A 20,439-nucleotide genomic window follows, 5' to 3' on the forward strand; every position below is an offset into this window, starting at 1 on the left:
CGTAGAAATTCCCGACTCGATTCTTTAAATCGCGAACGTCGATTGTCGAGCATGGCCGATCGAAGAAGTACTCGAATAACCCGTGGAAATCGTCATGACTCTGAATCATTTTATTTGAACTCCTTAAGAACGAAATTCACCTCTCCAGATAATACTTTAGCCGATCAACAATATATTCGACGAGAAAATATTCGATCACAAATTAGAAACATAAGATTTAACTTAATTGAACGAAAGCAATCTGGAAATAGGCTAGAAGATCAACGATTCGGACGCAGAATGCTCGATCTCGAGGATCGCAAACTCCTCGATCGACGCTCTCGTTCTATCGAACAACGAAATATAAATGCATTCAATCGTGATACCACATACCTTGGCTTAAGACGTAGAATTTCCATTGTACGAAATTTCGAATATATAAATCACCGTGATAATATTAAACGTGATCTTATTAACCGTTTATCGCGATCTCTTTTCACTAAAAGAGATTCACGAGGACAAATTGTACATTCTAAAACTGATAGATCCTCAGAAATTATAGGAACACCGAAACAAAATCGTTATGAGTTTACTGCGCTAAAGCGTATAGTTCGGTCTCTCAATGCTAAAAATCTTCGAAATGCTCTTCATACTGTACGCTACTACTCTTTTAATTCATCCTTACAATTAGATCATACTAGAATCGAACGCAATAGTTTCTCTAACGAACGATTGAATGAAAGATCATCGCGAGGACAAATTGCTGACGAGATTTCACTTCTGGAACGAAGGCTAACTCAAAACAGACAACATCGCATTGCAAGGATATTTACATCTGAAATTTCGAATCGTAAATCATTTATTATCCGAAAATACCATGTTTCAAAACAAGCAGAAAGATTGAGTCGTTCACTCGATAATATTAATCGATTGAATTCCAACGAAAGACGTGAATCTGCCGAAAATAGACGCTTTAGAACTAAAAACGATCATAGTTATTCTGTTTTGTCGACTGAACGACAAGATATTCAAGAACAACGAGAAAACCTTCCACGAAAAACTTCCATTTTGGTTCTTTCTAATAACTCTGAAGAACGACGACGTTTAAATACGAGAATTCAAGAACAAAGTAATGGAAGAGTCGAAAAATTGATGAATGAGAAACGTAGATCCAGTGATTCTCGCTTAATCGGAAAAGAAGAACGTTTAATGGTATTACGATCGCGAGATCACCATAGAGATATTCGATTGAATTTGAAAAAAAGACATAATGATTCACAAATTCGGTACATTGATTCACTTACTCGACGAGAAAATTCCAATTTTGATAGAACTTCCAAATTGATGGAACGATCTAGAAGTAACACTGATAAGAGATCCTCATACCGAAAATTAATCGATTTTAGACAATCCAATTCTGAAAAGATCAGAACATCTGAAAGACCTATTCAGCATCGAAATACGCTTTTGATTCCTATGATCGATCATAATCGATCGAATGTAGCAAAAAATAAAGAAAATACCAAACAATTCTTTGATACAAATCATAAAATTCAAAGAATCTTCAAAGAATTCAGGAGTGAAGAATACGGAGAAAAAATAGGGATGATATCAAACTTGCTAAAAACAAACGTTCTCTTGGACTATAATTTGTCTTTCGAAATAATACGGCAACCTTTCATGATCATCATTTGTATCTTATATGGATTATCGATGACTAAAAATAACAAACTTTTTACGGGGTAAGTTACGATAGATATATGTTAGATTATAATCATATTAAAATATATATTTAAATATTTCTAATTGTTGTTTCTTTATTTTGCAGTAATCTGATGGAACGTATTACTAAATTAGTATTACGATGAATAATTCCACATTGATATGTCGATTAGTAACAATGCTACTTCTATGAACCTGCTCGTCGTTGTTGTAATAAACCTATACAATTATTAATTATTATATAATAGAATATATCTGCAAATATTTGTCTATGCAATTGATGTAGAACACAAAGAAATAACAAAGTAATATATGTATAAAAAAAAGTATATTTTTTTGTGAGAATAAAGTGTTCAAACGAAAGTAATACGTGTGTCATTCATAAAATTTATTCCTAAAAGTTTTACAAGTATTCGTAAATACACCCATATCAAACAGGAAATGTAAAATAGAACTCAGTCAGCATAACAATTTCTAAACGATCGAAAATGTTTTTCTTCATGATTGTTAAATATTGTTTAATTTTTGTGTTAGACTTTTTTATAACTATTATTTAAACTCAATGTAAAAGCTCACATCGATTATATTATTTTTGTACTTTACGTACAAAGAAATTATATCAGGAATAATAAAAAAAAAAAGCAAAGGACATGGGCATAATACGGAAAATAAGGATTTTAAATGTAAATTGTGCTTAGTTATAAAAATTGTGTATTTAATTGAAGATTCGATGAAGTATTCATTCAAAAATTGATTAAACAAATAAAATTATCTACATTAGTTAATATTAAATTTCGGTGTTTAAAGAGAAATTGGTGAACGTTGATCGGACGATATTTTACAAGTTATACTCTAGCAAATTTAGAAATTTTATTATTAAGCTAACATGAATTGTGAAATGTAATTATAATAAACATTATGAGTATTATCAAATAACACGCTATTATTTTATCACATACTTTTTATCGTGAGTAATATGTTCGTCGAAATATTTGCGTTATTAAAATTGTGTTAAGAATATCAAATAAATATTTCGAACGAACACCAGTAAGTATGAAGGCAATCACTAAAAAAGTATTTCATTTGTTATAATTTAGAAAATAATACGATATGTGTACATACAGGGTATTCCACGTTTTAATGTTCAAACTTTGTCAGTATATTCTATGGCACTAAATAAGAAATAAATATTATGTAATCATAAATCACATAGAGCTTTATTAAAAAGTTATAAAAAAATACGTTATAGAAGTCATAGTAATAGTAACCGACTTGCTATTACTGGAGTACCGACTTAAGTGTTGATAAAGTGATATGAACTCCAACTTATTAATAGTTAGGATTTTTTAAGGACTGCAAAATTGCAAGTTAGGCGAAAGACCCTGTATATATTCGTATTATAAATAAAAATAATTTCATATAAACAAATATAAATTTGATAAAATTAATCCAAAATAAAACATAATTAAAATATCTTTGATCTATTCTAAAATTTTATATTATGTACGTTCAGCCATAAAATAATAATTATACGAGCCATGGATTATTATTTTTGATTTAATTATGCATATATAAAATTGTTTAATATAACGATACTCTATAAATATATTCTATCACACTGGAAACTATAATTTTGTGCTAGGTCTTTCCATTATTTTATTTGTTTATATCAAATCACATATTTGAAAAAAAAGAAGATAATTTTCTTAACAGTCGTGTCTTCTTTTTTTTTTGTTCTTTTCAAAAAACACACAGAACTTTTTTTTTTATATATTACCAAATTATTGTTACATTTCTATTTCTAAGAAAATTTTCAGATTATTTTATCTAATCATGAAGTAGATTAGATATGTATACTTTTACAAAAAGCAACGTTGTACATCTAATGTAACATGATTTTCATTCTTTCCATCTCTCGAATATTTAAATATACAATCACTTGTATTAAAAAAGTAATCTACACTAATCATAAATTAGAAAAAAAAGGTACATATTGCGAAAAATACTTCGATAATAAATACATTAAGAATAATAGTCTTTATATAGAACCGTAGACTATTAAACTGGCTCAAATAGATATGTATGTACAAATTCGAAAAAACATTTAGTTCTACTTAAAATTTTAGGTTTCATCTATACGAATAATAATATACTTTGAATAACGAAACCTTGTAATGCAGCACATTCAATTGTGAAATATATCAACAGGTTCTTTAATAAAAACAAGCAGCGATTACACAAGACAGAAAATTGAAATTTTTTTTTTTTATTTTATTTTTTTATTTTCTTTTATACTATTGGCATAATATATACTAGAAAAAGAATTCGACTCGTGTAATCGCTCCATTTAATTAGCTTAAGTTATACATTTAGATGAAAATTTTAATTTTCTAATTAGAATAAGTAAAATATACATCTCTGATGAATTCTTCATTACACTATAGAGGCCGGAATGCATTAAATTGTGCGATTGTATATATGTATGTGTGCTATATAAATACAACTACTTTGGCGAGATCATTAAGACTAAATGCGTAGAATCTTTAGCAATGAATAAGTTACACCGTGGTATGTATGAATGATATATTCGCAAATATGAATTCGTTGATTCTGAAAAACCGAGTATTTTAATAAAACTCGGATAAATATGGCATAAATATAATTCCGAACAAGATGACAACTATTTACAAATCTTCAAGAAAGGACATTATAAAAAACTAGATTCTACCTAACTCTGGAAGATAAACGTGTGAGTAAATCTCTATCTAGTGATCTAATTAATCACTTCGTCGAGTCACAGTTAACAAAATAACGGCAATGAATATTTTATATACACATGTGCCTATAAATTTTAAGTCCCACAAGTTGGAACATTTAATGTTAATTTATATAAAGCTAAAAAATAATAAATTAATATCATTGATTTTCTTATTAAAAATAAATTATAAATTTGTCAAAATTAAAAACCTTTAACTTAGATATTTTGGCTGACTCGTTGCATAAATATATATACGTCTAATGGCAAGCAGGCATAAGAAGACAAAGAGATTTAATAACGTATACCATTTCGTTGCTAGCTATGTAATAACTACTATTTAAGTAGTAGTCGTATCTTTGGCAGTGATGAAAGATCTCATCCATTTTTATAAGAAGTTTTTTTATATTTGTATTCGCAGCAATAAAACTTCTGTAATAGTCTTAACAATGCAATAGCAAGAGAAGAAAAATACACTGGCTAAAGCTAATCTAATAATAATTATATCATGGACGTTAGACTTTGGCCATGGCTTTTGCTCGACGTGATCAAACGAGAGAAACGAATCGTATAGTTCAACAAATGAAACAACCACCACATATGAAATTATGTGATGATACAATTACATGATTAACAACAGTCTTATGGGCACTTCAAAAAGACACATTTAAATATGTGTCAATATTAATGAGAATTGGAAATTTCTTGTAACATTGCAAGAATGTGATCAAGTTCTTGACGAAAGTAACAAAGCTGCCGATTTTTACCCTTTTCATTTTTACAGTCTTTACACTGCGTACGATTTCTAAGCAAATTACGTACCAAAGACTGTAATGTCATTTCGCGACTTTCGTGCCTTTGTTGAAGAATTGTTATTTTGTCCTGTAGTAATTGTAACTGCTCAGTTCCCTATAACAAACAGAGTATCAACCGAAATGAGAAAGATCACCCACATCGGCTATTTACATACCGGCGTAGAAAGATATTTGACTTTCTCATTTAGCGTTTTCACTTTATTCTCTAAATGTTCTCGTTCAGCCTTCAACACAACCACCTGCTCCTTGTAATCCCTTAATTTATCAATCTGTTCCTTCAAATGAGTAATTACAGCAACTTGTGAATTAACCTGACCCTAAAAATATTAAAATAATATAGTTAATATTTTAAAATAATTTATCTTAAAACATTAATACATTTATAGATTGCTAATTTAAAAAAAAAAAAATTAAAAAAAAAAAATTAAAAAACTATTGTATAAAGTAACTCCAAATATTAATATAAGCCTGTAATATATATAATAAATTAATCTGATGTATAAATTGTATATACAAGACATAAAATATAAAAACATTATGGAATGGTGATAAAAAACAAAAAATAATGCTATACGCAAACCCACAAACCTGTAATTTTACCACTTTAGAATCTCCAAATTTAACACTGTATTCCTTCACAAGAGTAGCCATTTCTCGTTCATGCTCTTCCTGTAAAATATTCAAATCGTGAAGTCTTTTATTTTTCAGCGCCATGAAGTCCTTATTCATTTTGTTTAATTCTTCCTTTAGAATTTCATTATCGCTCAATAATTTTTTGACCAAGGTATTATCAGTAGTTTCTGTATAATTCATTGGATCATATAATTTATGATTAGATGCGGATAATCGTGTACCCTGGTCTGTTACATGTCCATTTTGATATATGTTTGAATTCTGATCATTACCTTCTGTAGATCGTGAACCCAGCAATTTTGCATTAGTCTTTTCAAGATCTGCACTTTTAAAAGTTCTACGATCATTTAAAAGTTTCTCACGTTCTTTCTGTAATCGTCTATTAGTCTTTTGTAATTCCTGATATTCTTTTGTAAGCTTAGAAACTGCCCTATCTTTATTTGAAAGTTCCAATTTGAGTCCACGTATTGTAGCAATAAGATGAGTATCTTCTTTCGGATTTTGAGATTTTGGACCAACCTTTACAATTCTTTGATCTTTTTTGTCCTCCTTATCAATTAATAAAGACTTTTCATCTTTCTTACATGTTTCTATCCCTTTACTTTCAATGTTTTTACCAGTTGTTTGTGTAAACATATCAACATATACCTTTTGATTTGCAGCAGTTGCTTCTAACAATTTGCCTTCTAATTCTGTTATTTGAGAAATATATTTTTCTTTCATATCAGAAAATGTTTGCTGCAAGTGAAGTAATTTTTTCTGTAAAATATCTTCTTTGGTTTCTAGTTCTTTCTCAAGAACAGCTATTCTTTCTTCAAGAAGTTTGACTTTTTCAGTTCCAATTTTGTCTTGTTCCGAATTAGCAGTTAATATTAAAGCAGATACAGAATCTGGATTTTTTCTTTTAAGAATACGTTCCATTTCACGTACTTGTCTTGTCAGATCCATAATTTTTTTGTTATCAAGTATTACTTGATCCTTCAATTTTTGTGTAAGTTGCTTCTCACGTTCAATATGATTTTTAGCAGTCTGTAATTTTTCTTGTAAGTTACCTTCCTTAACCCTAAATTCTAGAAGTTCCTTCTCTAAGGGCAAAACTCTTTGTTGAAGTTTTTCAAATTCTAATTTTGTTGTACGTAATTGATCAGTTTTAGAACTTAATTTAATATTCAGTTCTTCCACCTGTTTTTTCAAGTCAACCTCTACTTTAATCGTGGCCTGTAATTTATCTGTAATAAAGTCATTCTTTGTTCTAAGTTGTTCTTTAAACATTTCCAATTCATCATTAAGTAAACCATTTTGTTGTATTAAATCATCATTCTTCAATATACAATCAGCATTTTTCTCTTTAAGCTCAGAAACTTCTAAATTTAATTTTAATGCCTCTTCCTCTAAATCTTTAACACGATCTATTAAACGTTGCATTTCATTCGTTTCTAATGTGGTAGATTTTTGTTTTAACTGCAACATTTTAATTTCTTCCTGCATACGTTTTGTATCTTGTAGCAATTTTTTATTTTCAGTTTCATAAGTACGAGTTACATTTTCTAACTTTTCTATCTCTTTTTCCAAAACGATAACCTTAGCATCTGATTTGGAATGAACATTTACATGTTTTTCATTTAAAGATAACTCATCTACTTTTGCTTTCAAAACTATGTTCTCCTTCCTTAATGCAAATAACTCTTCCTCAAAAGCCAAACGCATATTATCTATTTGACTTTTATATAACCTTACTTCGGATTCCAATTGTTGCTTTAATAATAAATTTTTATGTTTTTCTTCACGACATAATACTTCCCAATTTTGTTTCATTATATTTTGCTTTGTATCACCACCAGCCATAAGACTTTCAGGTGACCTAAATTGAGATTTACATGGTAAACTTAATGTGGAAACAGTTTTCTCGATATCAGCCTTTGAATGTGAAAGAGTTTTACTTCTAGGTAAAATCTTAGGAACGGGCTTAGATTGAATTTTTGGCTTCAATATAGGAGATTTCTTTGATAGTAATGGATTTGCTTTCCTTGTAGCATCAGCAGATTTTGGAACTCTTAGATTTTCTTGAGAGTTTTTCAATTGCGGTTTACAGATTTGATCATAACTTTTAGATTTACAGAATCTAATATCTCTCTTTTGATTCTTATTATCTATCGCACTACCAATACGACCATTTTTAGGTAAATCCAATACGCGTTTTCGCCAATCACGTAGATAAGAATCTTTATTATTAACTCGAGAAGTCTTGTCCGAATTGACTACACTAGTTTTAGCCTTTGTTGTAGTTTCCTTTATAATAAATTTCTTATCGCTTTCAACTATTACTCTATTTTCTTTTTGTATATTTTCATTAGATTTTTCAGCAATAAGTTTAGGAATAGCATCTGCAAACAATTCTAATCTCGGAGTAAGTCCCACAGTATATAATTCATTTTTTGAATTGACAACTTTTTTATTGTCATCGTTTTTGTCAGTAACTTTGGGAGAAATCGGATCTGCCTTATGTAGTACAAACTGACTATGCGTTCGCTTAGTAGAATAAGAAGTATCTATTACTTTTTTATCATTTAAATGTTGAACTTCTTTGGATTCTCTTATATTAGACTCTACTTCACCCGTTTTGTATGTACCTGTAGTATGAGTATGAGGTAGTTCCTTTTCCAGTATTTCAGAAATTTCTTTTTCTGGAAATTCTGGGCTTTTATCAATAGCTGACTTTCCGTCTACAGTTGAAATATCATTTCCTTTAGTTGATTTTAAAAAAAGATCATATATCGGCATAGTTTCTTTTAATTCTTGTTCTTTTTTATCACTTTGACCCTGTAACAGTCTTAAAAAATGTGAAAAATCTTCTTGGCCAAAGCTAGAACTACCCGACATGCCTCCTTCTAGCTTCTCCTTCGACTTTTTAAGAAGATTTTCAAAAAAATCTTTATCTACATCTGTTATTTCTTTCTGCAAACTATCTTTGCTTTCACTCATTTTTTTAATACTTTTTAATTCTTCTGATCTTGAATGTCTTTCAATTGGATCATCTAAATCTGAACTACTAGATATTTCTACTTTTTGTTCCTCAAATTTTTTCTTTTGAAATTCTAATGTCTTAGGAGGTCGCAAAGCATTGAGATTCTCATAAGTAATCTCAACTCCAGGACTAGTATCCCTTCTTTTTTCATATTTCGGACTTTTCTTAATCTTCTCTGATTCCTTATGTACTTCTTCTTGTATTAACTGAAAAATATCTTCCTCTAATTGTCTAACCCTATTTAGATCATCCAAATTATCTTGATCATTGTCAGGAACTAAAGTTTCAGACCTTGATATGCTCTTGGACAAATTACTAGTATTCTTAAGAACAAGTTTTTCAGCCTCTTCTAACAATTCTTCTACAGATTTTTCTTCTTCCGTATGGTGTTTACTTGAACTTCCAGATTTTGCATTATCCGGAGCAGAATTTGGACTTAAAGCCCCAGCAATCCTGCTCATTTCTTCTAAAATGCTACCTATGTCTTCATCGGTTGCATCTGCATTCAAAAAATAAATAAATAAGAAAAGTTTCAAATAAAATCTCGAGATGTAACAAAATTATGTAAAAAATAAAAGATATTACAATACGTACTTTCAAAATCTGATTGATATTTATCAAAAGCTGCAGAAGCAAGTATATCACATAATGTATCATCTTTATCTTTAATTTCTCCTTCACTTTTATGCATAATCTATACATACAAACAATGTATTAACAAATCTTACATATATTTGAATAAAATTCAAAACAAATATCATTGTTCCTCACTTTGCACATTTTTTCTTTCTCGAGAAATTCTTTCATAGAAGAGCTAATGTCAGGTGAAGGTGTAAGTGTTTTCTTCGTCTTTATTTCTATAGCTTTAGTATTGGTTACCTCAAGACGAGTTTCTGGTCTTTTTAACCACCATTTTTCCTCAGGATTTACTTCACTATCAGGTGGAGGTTCAGGTTCCTTTACTAATTTAGGTTTTTCTTTTATGTGTACAGAGTTGTCACCTACGCTTAAACTTATAGAAGATCCCAAAGAATCATCTTCGCTAAACTAGAGAAAAATAAATTTAGAAAAAAAAAAAAGATAATCATTTTTAAGCAAGCATCACAAAAATATCGAAATAATCTATAGCAATGATTTACTTAAAACATAAATAATCCCCAAGTTCATTACAAAAATGTTAAAGTTACTTCTACAATATTATAAGAAATATTAAGAGATTATAATAAGAAATATAACTTTAAAAAATAAATATAACTTTAAATAATAAATATAGCTATTAACACAAACTTTTAAGGTTAGTTCTAGAACACTAGAGAAAAGATATAACTTACATCCTCCTCAGATGGAAACTTTTTAGATTGTGAAAACATCACAGATTTGTAAAATAGAAATTAAATAATATTACAATAAAAGATCATGTTTTTCTATGAATTAACACCTACGTCACTTTGTTTGTTTGATATTTATAATCGTGCGCAACATTACAGCGACATCTGCTGAATACTTTCAAATTTATTTTTATTATCTTTTCTATTATCTTATACAAAAGAACTTATTTAATTCTAAATAGCTTTAACTACAAGTGCGTGCAACGAAAAAAGAAAGCTTTTCTTTTAATAATCCAAAATTGGATTCTCTACCTAATTATTAAAAAAAAGAAAAATTTTATATGTACATAAATACATATGTATATATACACTATACGTAAAAGTTTCGAGTTCAAAAGTTTGAAGCCTAACATAGAACAATAGTAGTTCACTCTTGTATTAAAAAAACATAATTTTTTGTTAAGGTTCAAAATTTTTCAACCAACTCTTATGTATATATATATAATAGGAACATGATATTATTTATTGAATAGTAGATTAAATGACCAAATATTTATTTTTCATTTATAATTAACCATTATAATCACACACAAATGTGCCCACATAATTATAAAAATGGTCTATGTAAATCAAAATTAAAAAAAAATAAGTTTATTAGTTATTTCACATCACATTATTTTAAACTAAATTAATTCAATGTAATTTTTACAAAATTGTTAAAAATGAACCATTAGATAGTGCTAATTATTCCAATATTATATGGAATTCATTTAGTGTTCCAATGTTTTTTTTTCTTTATTAATAATAATTTTGTATATATCCATATTCGTTCGATAAAGTTATTTAAAATTTTTTTGCTAAGAGTTTGAATACCAAATATACTTCCAGAATATTGGAATTCTAGTTCTTACAATTCTCCGAAATCTATAAACACATTGATATTTCTTCAGGTAAAGGTAAACAAAAAATTATTTCACATCTTTTTATCAACTGTCAATATATTAGAAAAATTGAACATGGCTTACACTTAATACTTAATGAAATAATTGTGAAAGTTTGTAGGAATTTTTATATTCTTTTAATCTCTATCGTAGATAATCTACATTACAAACATTTTAAATTACTATATAATCTCTTCTTGTAAATAATTAACAATTAGATAAAAATACAAAATCCTATATATGTATAATAATGCACACACTTAGTCGCTTTTTATAAAGATTTATATTTTTCGTTTTTATTTTTATTATAAAATAATATATATATATATATATATACAAGGTGATAAAAAAAAAAGATTAGATATTTGAAAGGCTCATAGTAATCACTAAACAAATAAAAAATGTCTAATGAACATGGATTTTAAAATCAAACTTTTCGATGTATATAAACTTTTATTATTTATGAGCATTCGATAATGAAAGCGATTCTCTTGGTAATCTATTGAATGTACACTGAGGAATTTGATTAGAAATACATTAGTTTAAGGTTGCCAAGATAAGTTTATTATAAAAAAAATATGCAATAACTACTATTTATATTATGAAATATGAAATTTCAGATTTAGAACTGAAAATAATCGGACGTTTCATACTTAATTATCTAATATATACAAATCATAGATATTTGATGTTGCCAAGAGGCTTGCTTACTATATTAGATGCTCATAGATAATACAAATTTATTTACATCAAAAGAGAGAGTTGATTTTAGAATCTATATTAATTAGACATTTTTTACTAGTCTCAGCGAGTACTATAACCCCTTCAAATACCAAACCTTTCTTTTCACCATGCTGCATATATATTGCTTTTAATCTAAATTTTTTATCTAATATAGGAAACATTTTTACTTAAAAAAATAAAGATTTTTTTTTTCTTCTCCTCAAAACTTCTCAATCCATCTTCGTATATATGTAATAAATATACAATATATTCTTTTATTACAAAGGCTATCTGTGAATTTCTATTTAAAAATCTTAAGCGTATTTAATTGTATTTGTATCGCATCCATATATTGCACAAATAAACAAGTAGTGAATAACAAATGTGTGTGTGTGTAGGTATTATTATTTTTTCTGCACGAAAAAATAGTAATAGTAATTAGTAAATAATTTGTACCTTTGACTAACAAAAATATGTAAATATACAGTGGGATAAATAAGTTTCTGTACAATTTAAAAGATTTATATTCCAATATTTCAAAATAATAATTAATAAATGCTGTGAATGTTAATTAATCTGTTTCCATCTCTATTTATTAGAGATATGTATAGAAAACTGTTAAGCTAATTAATAGCTATCTCTTAAATATACATTGAATACTGAGACAGCAAAATTGAGGTCAAATAAGTTTCCCTAAATAAACATAAACACGGGAAATAATGTATAAATGCAAGTAATTATTATATTGAATACTGTAAACATAGGCAATACTGTGTCAATATCATCTTTACAAGCAAAAAAAGCACAACTGGAACCTATTAAACGTTAATTTAACTTTAAAAATGAAAGTACCTATTCTTATACAATTAATAATGCGGTTGAGAAAGAGGGGCAAGTCACTACGATAAATTTCTAGTAGTAAAAAAATCACACTTTACTGTAAAATATATTATTAAAAAATACCAGAAAACAAGAACTTGTGATTATTGAAGAGGTAATGGCCACCCATCAAAATTGGAAACTTTACATAAGCGTACAATTTTAAGGACTATTAGAACTGAATTAAAGATGAGTGTTTAAAAATTGGCTAATATGATTAAAATAGATTATGCTCAAAACTGTTCAAATAATCAGTAGAAAAGCAGGCTATAATGATTGCGTAGCCAGAAAAAAACCCTTCATTAATAAAGTCAATAGGATGAAATGTATAAATTTTGTAAGAAGGCATGCGGATAAGCCAACAAGTTTCTGGAGCGAAGTATTATTCATTGATAAAAGTAAATCTAATACTTAAATGCAAATTAAACATTTGTGTCCAATTTTGAAACATAATGGTGGATGCATAAAGTTGTACACAAGTGTTCTTGTTTGATAATGTATGCATTTGGAGTAGACAACTTGCAATTTATTAATTATATTTAAAAATATAAGTTTTTTTTATAAAGTATTTTGAAAAAAAATATGCAAAATAGTGTTTAAAAATTAAACTTGGGGTTAGAATTTATACCTTAACAAGGCAACGATCTTAAATACACAGCTAAAAAAGTTAAAAGGCAAAGGGCAAAGGGAGACTCTAAAGATCATTAACTGTAAGTAATCTTTGTTGACATAACTTTTGTTCAATTTGTCTGTAAATGTCATTTTTGTGTTGATTAATTTTTGAAGATACATAATTTTAGTGACATGAATGTTTAGTATATTACTTTTGAAGTTATACTCGAACAAATTTTTATTTATTTCAATCTTATTTCGAGTCAGAGTACAATAAATTATTAAAAGTGAAGAATACGAAAACTTATTTGACCCACTGTAAATGTGCATACGGTCTATATTATTTTTCACGATTTAAGATACAATTTTTAAATTAGAAAAAATGATATAAAGATACTATCTTTAAAATCAACTTTACCATTGCTTTGGCTTTATGCATTTATATTAACTTATCGGCAAATATATCTCTTTTCTTATTACGATATGTTAATATTAATCACAGTCTATACAAACTTTTGGATAGTTTATAATAAAAGAATTAATGTGAACGCGATTGTACATCGTCAAGTTTGGAAAGTATGTATATGACATATGAGTAATGAAAAATAGGTTAATCTTTTAACAGGGGAAAGTTAATTTACTGAAGGCATTAGTATTCCATTCGAAAAAGATCTACGATAAATTTATCAAAGATAACAATTGATATATAATATATATACAATCAATATTCTGCAAATAACAATGTTGAAGATGTTAATTTTTTGTATCATGATTTATCAGAAAACTAAAGAATTAATGTCCTTCATAATATGTTTTTCTAAAGATTATCCATAAAAATATAATACTTAAGAAAAATAATAATCCTTCTTAAAAGAATAATTCAATTTGTCCAAAGCATTAAATGTTTTGTCAAATATAAACTACAAATCTAATAAAATAATTAAGGAATCTACAAATATATTACTAATAAAATATTTTTCGGAGTAACAAGTAATCTTACAAGTAGTGGAATCAAGGTATCTCCAGAGGTCTATGTATCTATTGCCAAAGACAGTGAGACATAGCACAATACATTAAATCAATGTTCAAAATAATCTGAAGATTAAAAATGATTCTTTCAAAGAACACATTTACGTACAAATGTTCCTGAATTTATTGAATTAATTGGTGATACCTGAAACAGTACTGCTTCCAATGTAATAGATTCTTCGTAAACAAAGAGCTACGATTTCATAACATAATGATTCTCCAGATCGTCATGCATTTCTTTCTTTACATCGAATTTCATCCTTTTGCCCGTCGATTTAATTCTTTTTGTGTTCTTCTTATTCGATAATCTCGTCCACTCATCCGTGAGGTTTTCTAACTTTGGTTTTTTAGCAGTAGTAAAATTAATATCGTGCGATAATGGAAACTTCAAAAAATCATATGTTTTTCTTTTATTATCGCTATAATTAATCGGCACTTTACGTGGTCTTAATGCACGTCTCTTCAAATGTTCGGTCACTACCTGTTCCTGCTTTTCCTCTTTCTCGATTTTTACAGTTGCAGAAATAATATTTATTTTCGCGCTATTATCTATTTTTAAAAAATTTGGTAATTTCTGTCTTGTTTCTACATAATTAACGAAAACCTTTCTAGGTCGTAAAGCGTAGTTTAAAGGATTCCCCGATAGTTCTTTTAAACGTTGCTTTCTTAGCATTATACTTTTCTTATGTTGATCTTGATCCATTATTTTATTATTTTTTTGAAAAAAATTATTATTTTTATCATTAGAACAAAAATTGACTCTTGGATTATCAGATAAGTTATCACTCAAGTTTTTAACATCCTTAATATTGCTATTTGCATATTCTCCGCATGCAGAATATTGATTATATTCATTAGATATAAATCGTTTTTTATGACTTTGTTTATTACAAGAGTGTTGACTGTTTTGATATGCTATCCTATCGGGAATCCCATGTGTCCTCGATCTATCACCGATGGGAAACGTCTCGGATTTCATGGAGTTCACATATTCGAAATTTCTAATCACCGGATCTAGATCGTACCTTTCGTATTCCACTGGTTCAATCTTGATATTTACATTATGTATTCTAACCATAGGTCTATCACTCCTCACTTCTTTTCCTTCCCTTTTATTCATCCAAGACAATTGGCTTTTCGAATGCTTGTCGGTCCTCAAACTTTTCAAATAAAAGTCGTAAAATTCATCGAGTTTGCAACTACATGTGTTACAGATTACTTTTGATAAAAAATCAAACTTGTGTACCTGAAAAAATTATAAAATACGTCTTTAAATGATTGTGATTCTTAAATTTAATAGTTTATTTCTAAAAGTATGTACTATTTGCATAATATTACGAAAATTTGATTTCTTCAAAATTTCGTTTAACATATTGAGTGCGGTGCCGATTTTGGTATACTTTCCGCTCAGGCGGCAAAAAGACGATTACCAAGAGACAAGTAAGATTAATAATATGACACCGTCCAAACAGAAAGTTCACTGTCAGTCTAAGGACTGACGTAGCACTCAACGTGTTAAATATGCTTCGATAATACGAGAGTGGATTGAAAAGCTTTAAACTTCACCTCAAAAAAACTTAATTTTTTTTCTGCAAGCAAAAATGTGTTTAATCGAAAGAAAATTATTTTTATGATAGGCTCAAAACTTTTCAACCCACCCATGTATATTCAATAAAAAATGTAAAAATGAGAAAGAAAAAAGAAGATATATTTATTTATATTCTTGTGCATATATCTCCAAAACTGATTTATTATAATTTCTAGAAAAGAAAATAAACAAGTGAAAACGCGATTTATTTAATCATTTTTAATCTCTTTGAGAGAAAGAAATTAAACAAACAAAAAAAATGAAAAGAAAATTAATACAGAAGTAAAGATGATTCGATAAAAATTACGCAATATTTCATAGATTAAAATCCCTTCTTAGTGTTTACAAACATATTTTTACAATTTCATATTATGATAACCTAACTTCACAACTGTCTACCCTTTAAACCTCCAACCCATTTATTTCTGAGTAGTTATTTCACCCTCGATCAGATTTCCATCGTACTACGATCGCGTAAAAATACACTCATTATTAAATAGTGTAGTAAACTCAAACAGCCTAGTTGAAATATGAAAGTAAGGCGAGAAGCGAGAAGAATAGAAAGAGAAAGAAATAAAAATAACGTAAGGAGAAAACGAAGATGACAAAGGGAGGAAGAAACAAGAAGAAAAGGATACGGAAGATAGGGTTCCATCATCGAAGGACAATAATAAAAGCCATGTATTATGCTAGCCAAAAAATAGAAAGTTTATACAAATTGTATATACGGATAAGAATAACAGTATCGATTGTGAAGAAAAATCAGCGCATACCATGATCGGTAGAAGAGCATCAATTTTTTTAGCATGATCCCTCTTCTCGTCAAAGATATTTGTGGTGTCATCAGAGTCGTTGCCGCATATGCGACACGCGTGGCTCTCCTCGAGAGTATCCATAAAACCCGATCAATTGATGCCGCCACGAAAGAACACGAGTAAGAACGATCTCCGTCAACTCTCTCACTCGCGGACGTTGCAAACCCGTAGTTAGTTGTTGGTCGCTCCCTCGCGCTAAGATTTCGTACAGAATTCGGCCTTGCTCGGTTTTATTCGTCTATCTACGCTTTCACTCGGTCTTTCTCGACTTTATTTTCTGAATGCGCGCTCTACCCTACTACCCAACAATAGGCACTATCAACGGCACGTTAAACTTCACAAGTATTTACTACTACCCTACTACGTCTTTAAAGACAGTGTTCTGATCGTTACCCTACGTCAGCAGCAGTAGAAATATGTAGTCAAAATATTGTCCACTGTATTATATTTTTATAGAAGATCGCGCATGCGTACAAGTTTACCGCCAAAAAGGAGGGATACACCTAAAATAATAGGTTCTTTCTCATAGATGCACTTATTCACTTTCTCTTTTTTTATCAATAATCAAATTCAATAATTTAAATGACGATTCAACATTTATTAATCTTTATGTATTTATCTCTTTTTTTGGTATCGAAATATAATATAAATTAGAATTTTAAAAATGCACTAAAATTTTTTATTACATATATATATATATACGCATAAATTTAGCGGGGGAGGAAAATAATAGTGACGAATGAGGGAGCAGGAAGAAAACAAGAATGAGAACAGTAGCGAGGAGTTAATTGAAAACAAAGAAACGGAAGTACGAAATAGAAAAAAGATGAATCTGAATAGGAAGTCAAATAAGTGTGTTATGTGACGATGATGATTGGCTCTTCATATATTTCTCTCTCTCACTCTATCAGTTATATAAAATAGAGCTATTTTGTAAATTTGTTAAAATTAATTTGGTACATTTTTTCTTAACTTGGAAATTTTATTACAAAGACTAGGTACAAAATTATGTTTGGAAATATTCATCGTTATTTTTTATAATTTGTTATCACCTACTGGGTAATTGATAAATGCCATCCCCATAGAATGACGGTGGTTTGTTGGTCATGAAATCTTCTATGTATTTAAATCGATTTAATCTTCTATCTCTTTAATCGACTTAAAGTAGTACTCCCCCAACAAATAATGTTGTAAAGTCTTGAAAGGATAATAGTTCAACGGGACCAGGTCCGGGGAATAAACCGCATAAGGGAGAACTTCTTATCTCAAAACTTAAACAGTGTCCTACGTACCTAGAGCAACATGTGGCGGAATGTCATGTTGCAAAATAATATGTATTGTCTGTAAATTGACATTTTGCATGTTCCATAAGTTAGAGCGTCTCTTCTTAATGTCGCATATAGCATTCAGTCAGTATAATTTTTAACCCTTGACATACAAATAAAACGAAATTAGATGCGTCCGAAAAATACTATTTAATTTAGCTCAATTGAAAACTTATATGTGTACAAGCTTGAAAACAGAATATTTTATTTTAAAATTTGCATCGCTATATTATGTTTAATCAGGTTGATATATTATGTTAATGGTTAATAATTAAACGAGTAATATAATTAAATAATCTAATAATATATTGCACGGCGTCCATCAGTGTCAATTTTTGACGTCTTGGAGACGTCAAAGTCTACAATGATACATGACATGAATGACTATTTCCCAGAGGTTAGTGTATTTTATAAATAAAACATTAACAGAATTTATTTTTTTGTTAAGGAAGTGGCAATGAAAATGACTACTTATAAAATAAAAGATCTAACTAGATGTGAAATGTTATTGTGAAGATACCTTAAACATATCGATTCTCGAGTAAAATATATCGAATGCAATCGATACATATCGAAGTATACTGCGGAAACGTCATCGTTATCTATTGCATCAATAAGTAGAACATGAATAGTTGTTTGTAAATTGATTTAAATTAATATCTGCTTATTTATTGTTTACAAAATTCTTTTGTACAATGGAGACGAGTGGAGGATCTAAAGAAAAACCTATTCATGACAAGAAAATGGGATGGAAGAAACGTCTGCAGGAGCTTCGTTTGAAAAGGGTAAATATATATAACCTCAAACTTCTACTAACTTTAAATGAGCAGTAAGAAAATTAAATATCAAGGCATCGCAACATTTTTATTTTTTTTTTCTTGTTTTATTACATTAACTGTTAATTTTTTAGAATGAAGCTAGACAAGAAAATCACAAAGAAGTTGTTGAAGAAGATAAGAGAAATAAACTTCCAGCTAATTGGGAATCTAGAAAAAGACAAGCGGAATGGATATTACAAGATGAAGCTGCCAGGAAAGCTGCAGAAGAGAAAGGAGAAGATTACGAAAGAATTAAATTACTTCACATAGATGCTAGAGAAGCTGAGCGAATAGCAAAAAAGAAACAAAACAAGAAAAATCCAGATCCAGGATTTGCTGATTATGAACAAGCAGTTGTACGTCAGTACAATAGATTAGTTAAAAATATAAAACCTAATATGGAAACGTATGAAGAACTCAAAGAAAAATTAGGACCAGCATTCTATGGCGATAAAAATACAATTTTGCATGGACTTCACGAAGATAAGAAAGAGGCAATCGATAGAATGGTCGATAATTTGGAAAAACAGTAAGAACATTTTCATTTCTTTAATAAAATCTAATTCTTGTTATTTAATGTATATTAATAATTTATGTTTACTGTTATTTTTATAGGATTGCGAAACGTGAGAAATATAGCCGAAGAAGAATGCATAACGATGACGCAGATATTGACTATATTAATGAACGTAATGCTAAATTCAATGAAAAATTGGAAAGATTTTATGGCGAATACACACGAGAAACCAAACTTAATTTGGAACGTGGAACAGCTATTTAATTTCTTTTTTCTGGTAATTAATGATACTATATCGATATAAATAGATATGCTTTTCTATTAATTCTGTTGATTGAATTGTTTGATGTAAATCTTACGGCACGTGCGAATCGGCTGTTAATGATGAACAGACAAAATGAATTTAATTTTGTAATGTTTTTAGTGCATATTTGTATACACATTTTAACAATTACATGATTTTCTTCATGATTATATTTTTTTGTAGAGTTCTATAAATAACTTGTATCATTCACAAACAATTATGTAAAATTAAAGTTATTTATCATAGAACTGTTTCAGTTAATTGAAATAATTTGAACATTTGATCTAGCTAAAAAAACGAATTGTATGTTAAACAAAGTAAAAATCAGGTTGGATAAAAAGCTGAATACGCGAGACGAGCGTTGAATGATTAGAATTGTTAAAGATAATAATTCTCATATAAAGAAATATTTTCTGCATTACAATAAGCTAAAGATATTTAGGTAGCCTTAAATGGATTACTTTGTATATTGTTTAAATATTTTATAAATACAAAAATATTGTATGTATTATAAATATTATAATTATATGTATTACTGCTTACCTTTTGTTCCATATCATTTATTTCTACATATTTTTATTAAAAAATTTGAGAATATATTTGGTATAAAATAAAAATGATTGAGAAAAGG

At 28.5% G+C, this 20,439-nt stretch overlaps 4 protein-coding genes across 7 annotated transcripts in view; 2 read left to right on the plus strand and 2 right to left on the minus strand.

The window, feature by feature from the left end:
- The window catches only part of LOC106784122 (myosin heavy chain, striated muscle-like), a 5,282-nt gene extending 3,435 nt beyond the window's left edge, over positions 1-1,847 (plus strand). The window contains exons 4-5 of the mRNA XM_014743280.1: positions 6-1,721; positions 1,808-1,847. Of these exons, the coding sequence (XP_014598766.1) occupies positions 6-1,721; positions 1,808-1,847 (1,756 nt within the window). The remainder of the gene's footprint in view (positions 1-5; positions 1,722-1,807) is intronic.
- A 1,902-nt stretch (positions 1,848-3,749) lies between these two features.
- LOC106784188 (centrosomal protein of 162 kDa-like) lies at positions 3,750-10,410 on the minus strand. Of its 2 annotated transcripts, XM_014743476.1 has the most exons (7): positions 10,261-10,410; positions 9,701-9,976; positions 9,524-9,623; positions 6,177-9,428; positions 5,860-6,071; positions 5,427-5,588; positions 3,750-5,365 (listed from the first exon to the last, which is right to left on the minus strand). In XM_014743476.1, the coding sequence occupies exons 1-7, from the start codon at positions 10,297-10,299 to the stop codon at positions 5,141-5,143; spliced, it is 4,266 nt and encodes a 1,421-aa protein (XP_014598962.1). In that variant the 5' UTR covers positions 10,300-10,410; the 3' UTR covers positions 3,750-5,140. The 2 variants fall into 2 exon arrangements, with proteins under 2 accessions (XP_014598962.1, XP_014598961.1); XM_014743475.1 differs by having other exon boundaries at positions 5,860-9,428.
- A 1,160-nt stretch (positions 10,411-11,570) lies between these two features.
- Positions 11,571-17,385, minus strand: LOC106784196. 3 transcript variants are annotated; one of them, XM_014743487.1, is made up of 3 exons: positions 16,803-17,385; positions 14,587-15,687; positions 11,571-14,507 (listed from the first exon to the last, which is right to left on the minus strand). In XM_014743487.1, the coding sequence occupies exons 1-2, from the start codon at positions 16,923-16,925 to the stop codon at positions 14,635-14,637; spliced, it is 1,176 nt and encodes a 391-aa protein (XP_014598973.1). In that variant the 5' UTR covers positions 16,926-17,385; the 3' UTR covers positions 11,571-14,507; positions 14,587-14,634. The 3 variants fall into 3 exon arrangements, with proteins under 3 accessions (XP_014598973.1, XP_014598972.1, XP_014598975.1); XM_014743486.1 differs by having other exon boundaries at positions 11,571-15,687; XM_014743489.1 differs by lacking the exon at positions 16,803-17,385 and adding an exon at positions 15,763-16,032 and having other exon boundaries at positions 11,571-15,687.
- A 1,332-nt stretch (positions 17,386-18,717) lies between these two features.
- On the plus strand, positions 18,718-20,323 carry LOC106784178 (pre-mRNA-splicing factor Syf2). Its single transcript, XM_014743450.1, has 3 exons — positions 18,718-18,954; positions 19,080-19,516; positions 19,603-20,323. Exons 1-3 carry the CDS (start codon positions 18,865-18,867, stop codon positions 19,766-19,768), a joined length of 693 nt encoding a protein of 230 aa, XP_014598936.1. The 5' UTR covers positions 18,718-18,864; the 3' UTR covers positions 19,769-20,323.
- Positions 20,324-20,439: the final 116 nt, after the last annotated feature.

Source organism: Polistes canadensis, unplaced genomic scaffold (assembly GCF_001313835.1).
Source record: "Polistes canadensis isolate GaletaPanama2010 unplaced genomic scaffold, ASM131383v1 scaffold_31, whole genome shotgun sequence".
NCBI classification, from domain to species: Eukaryota; Metazoa; Arthropoda; class Insecta; order Hymenoptera; family Vespidae; genus Polistes; species Polistes canadensis.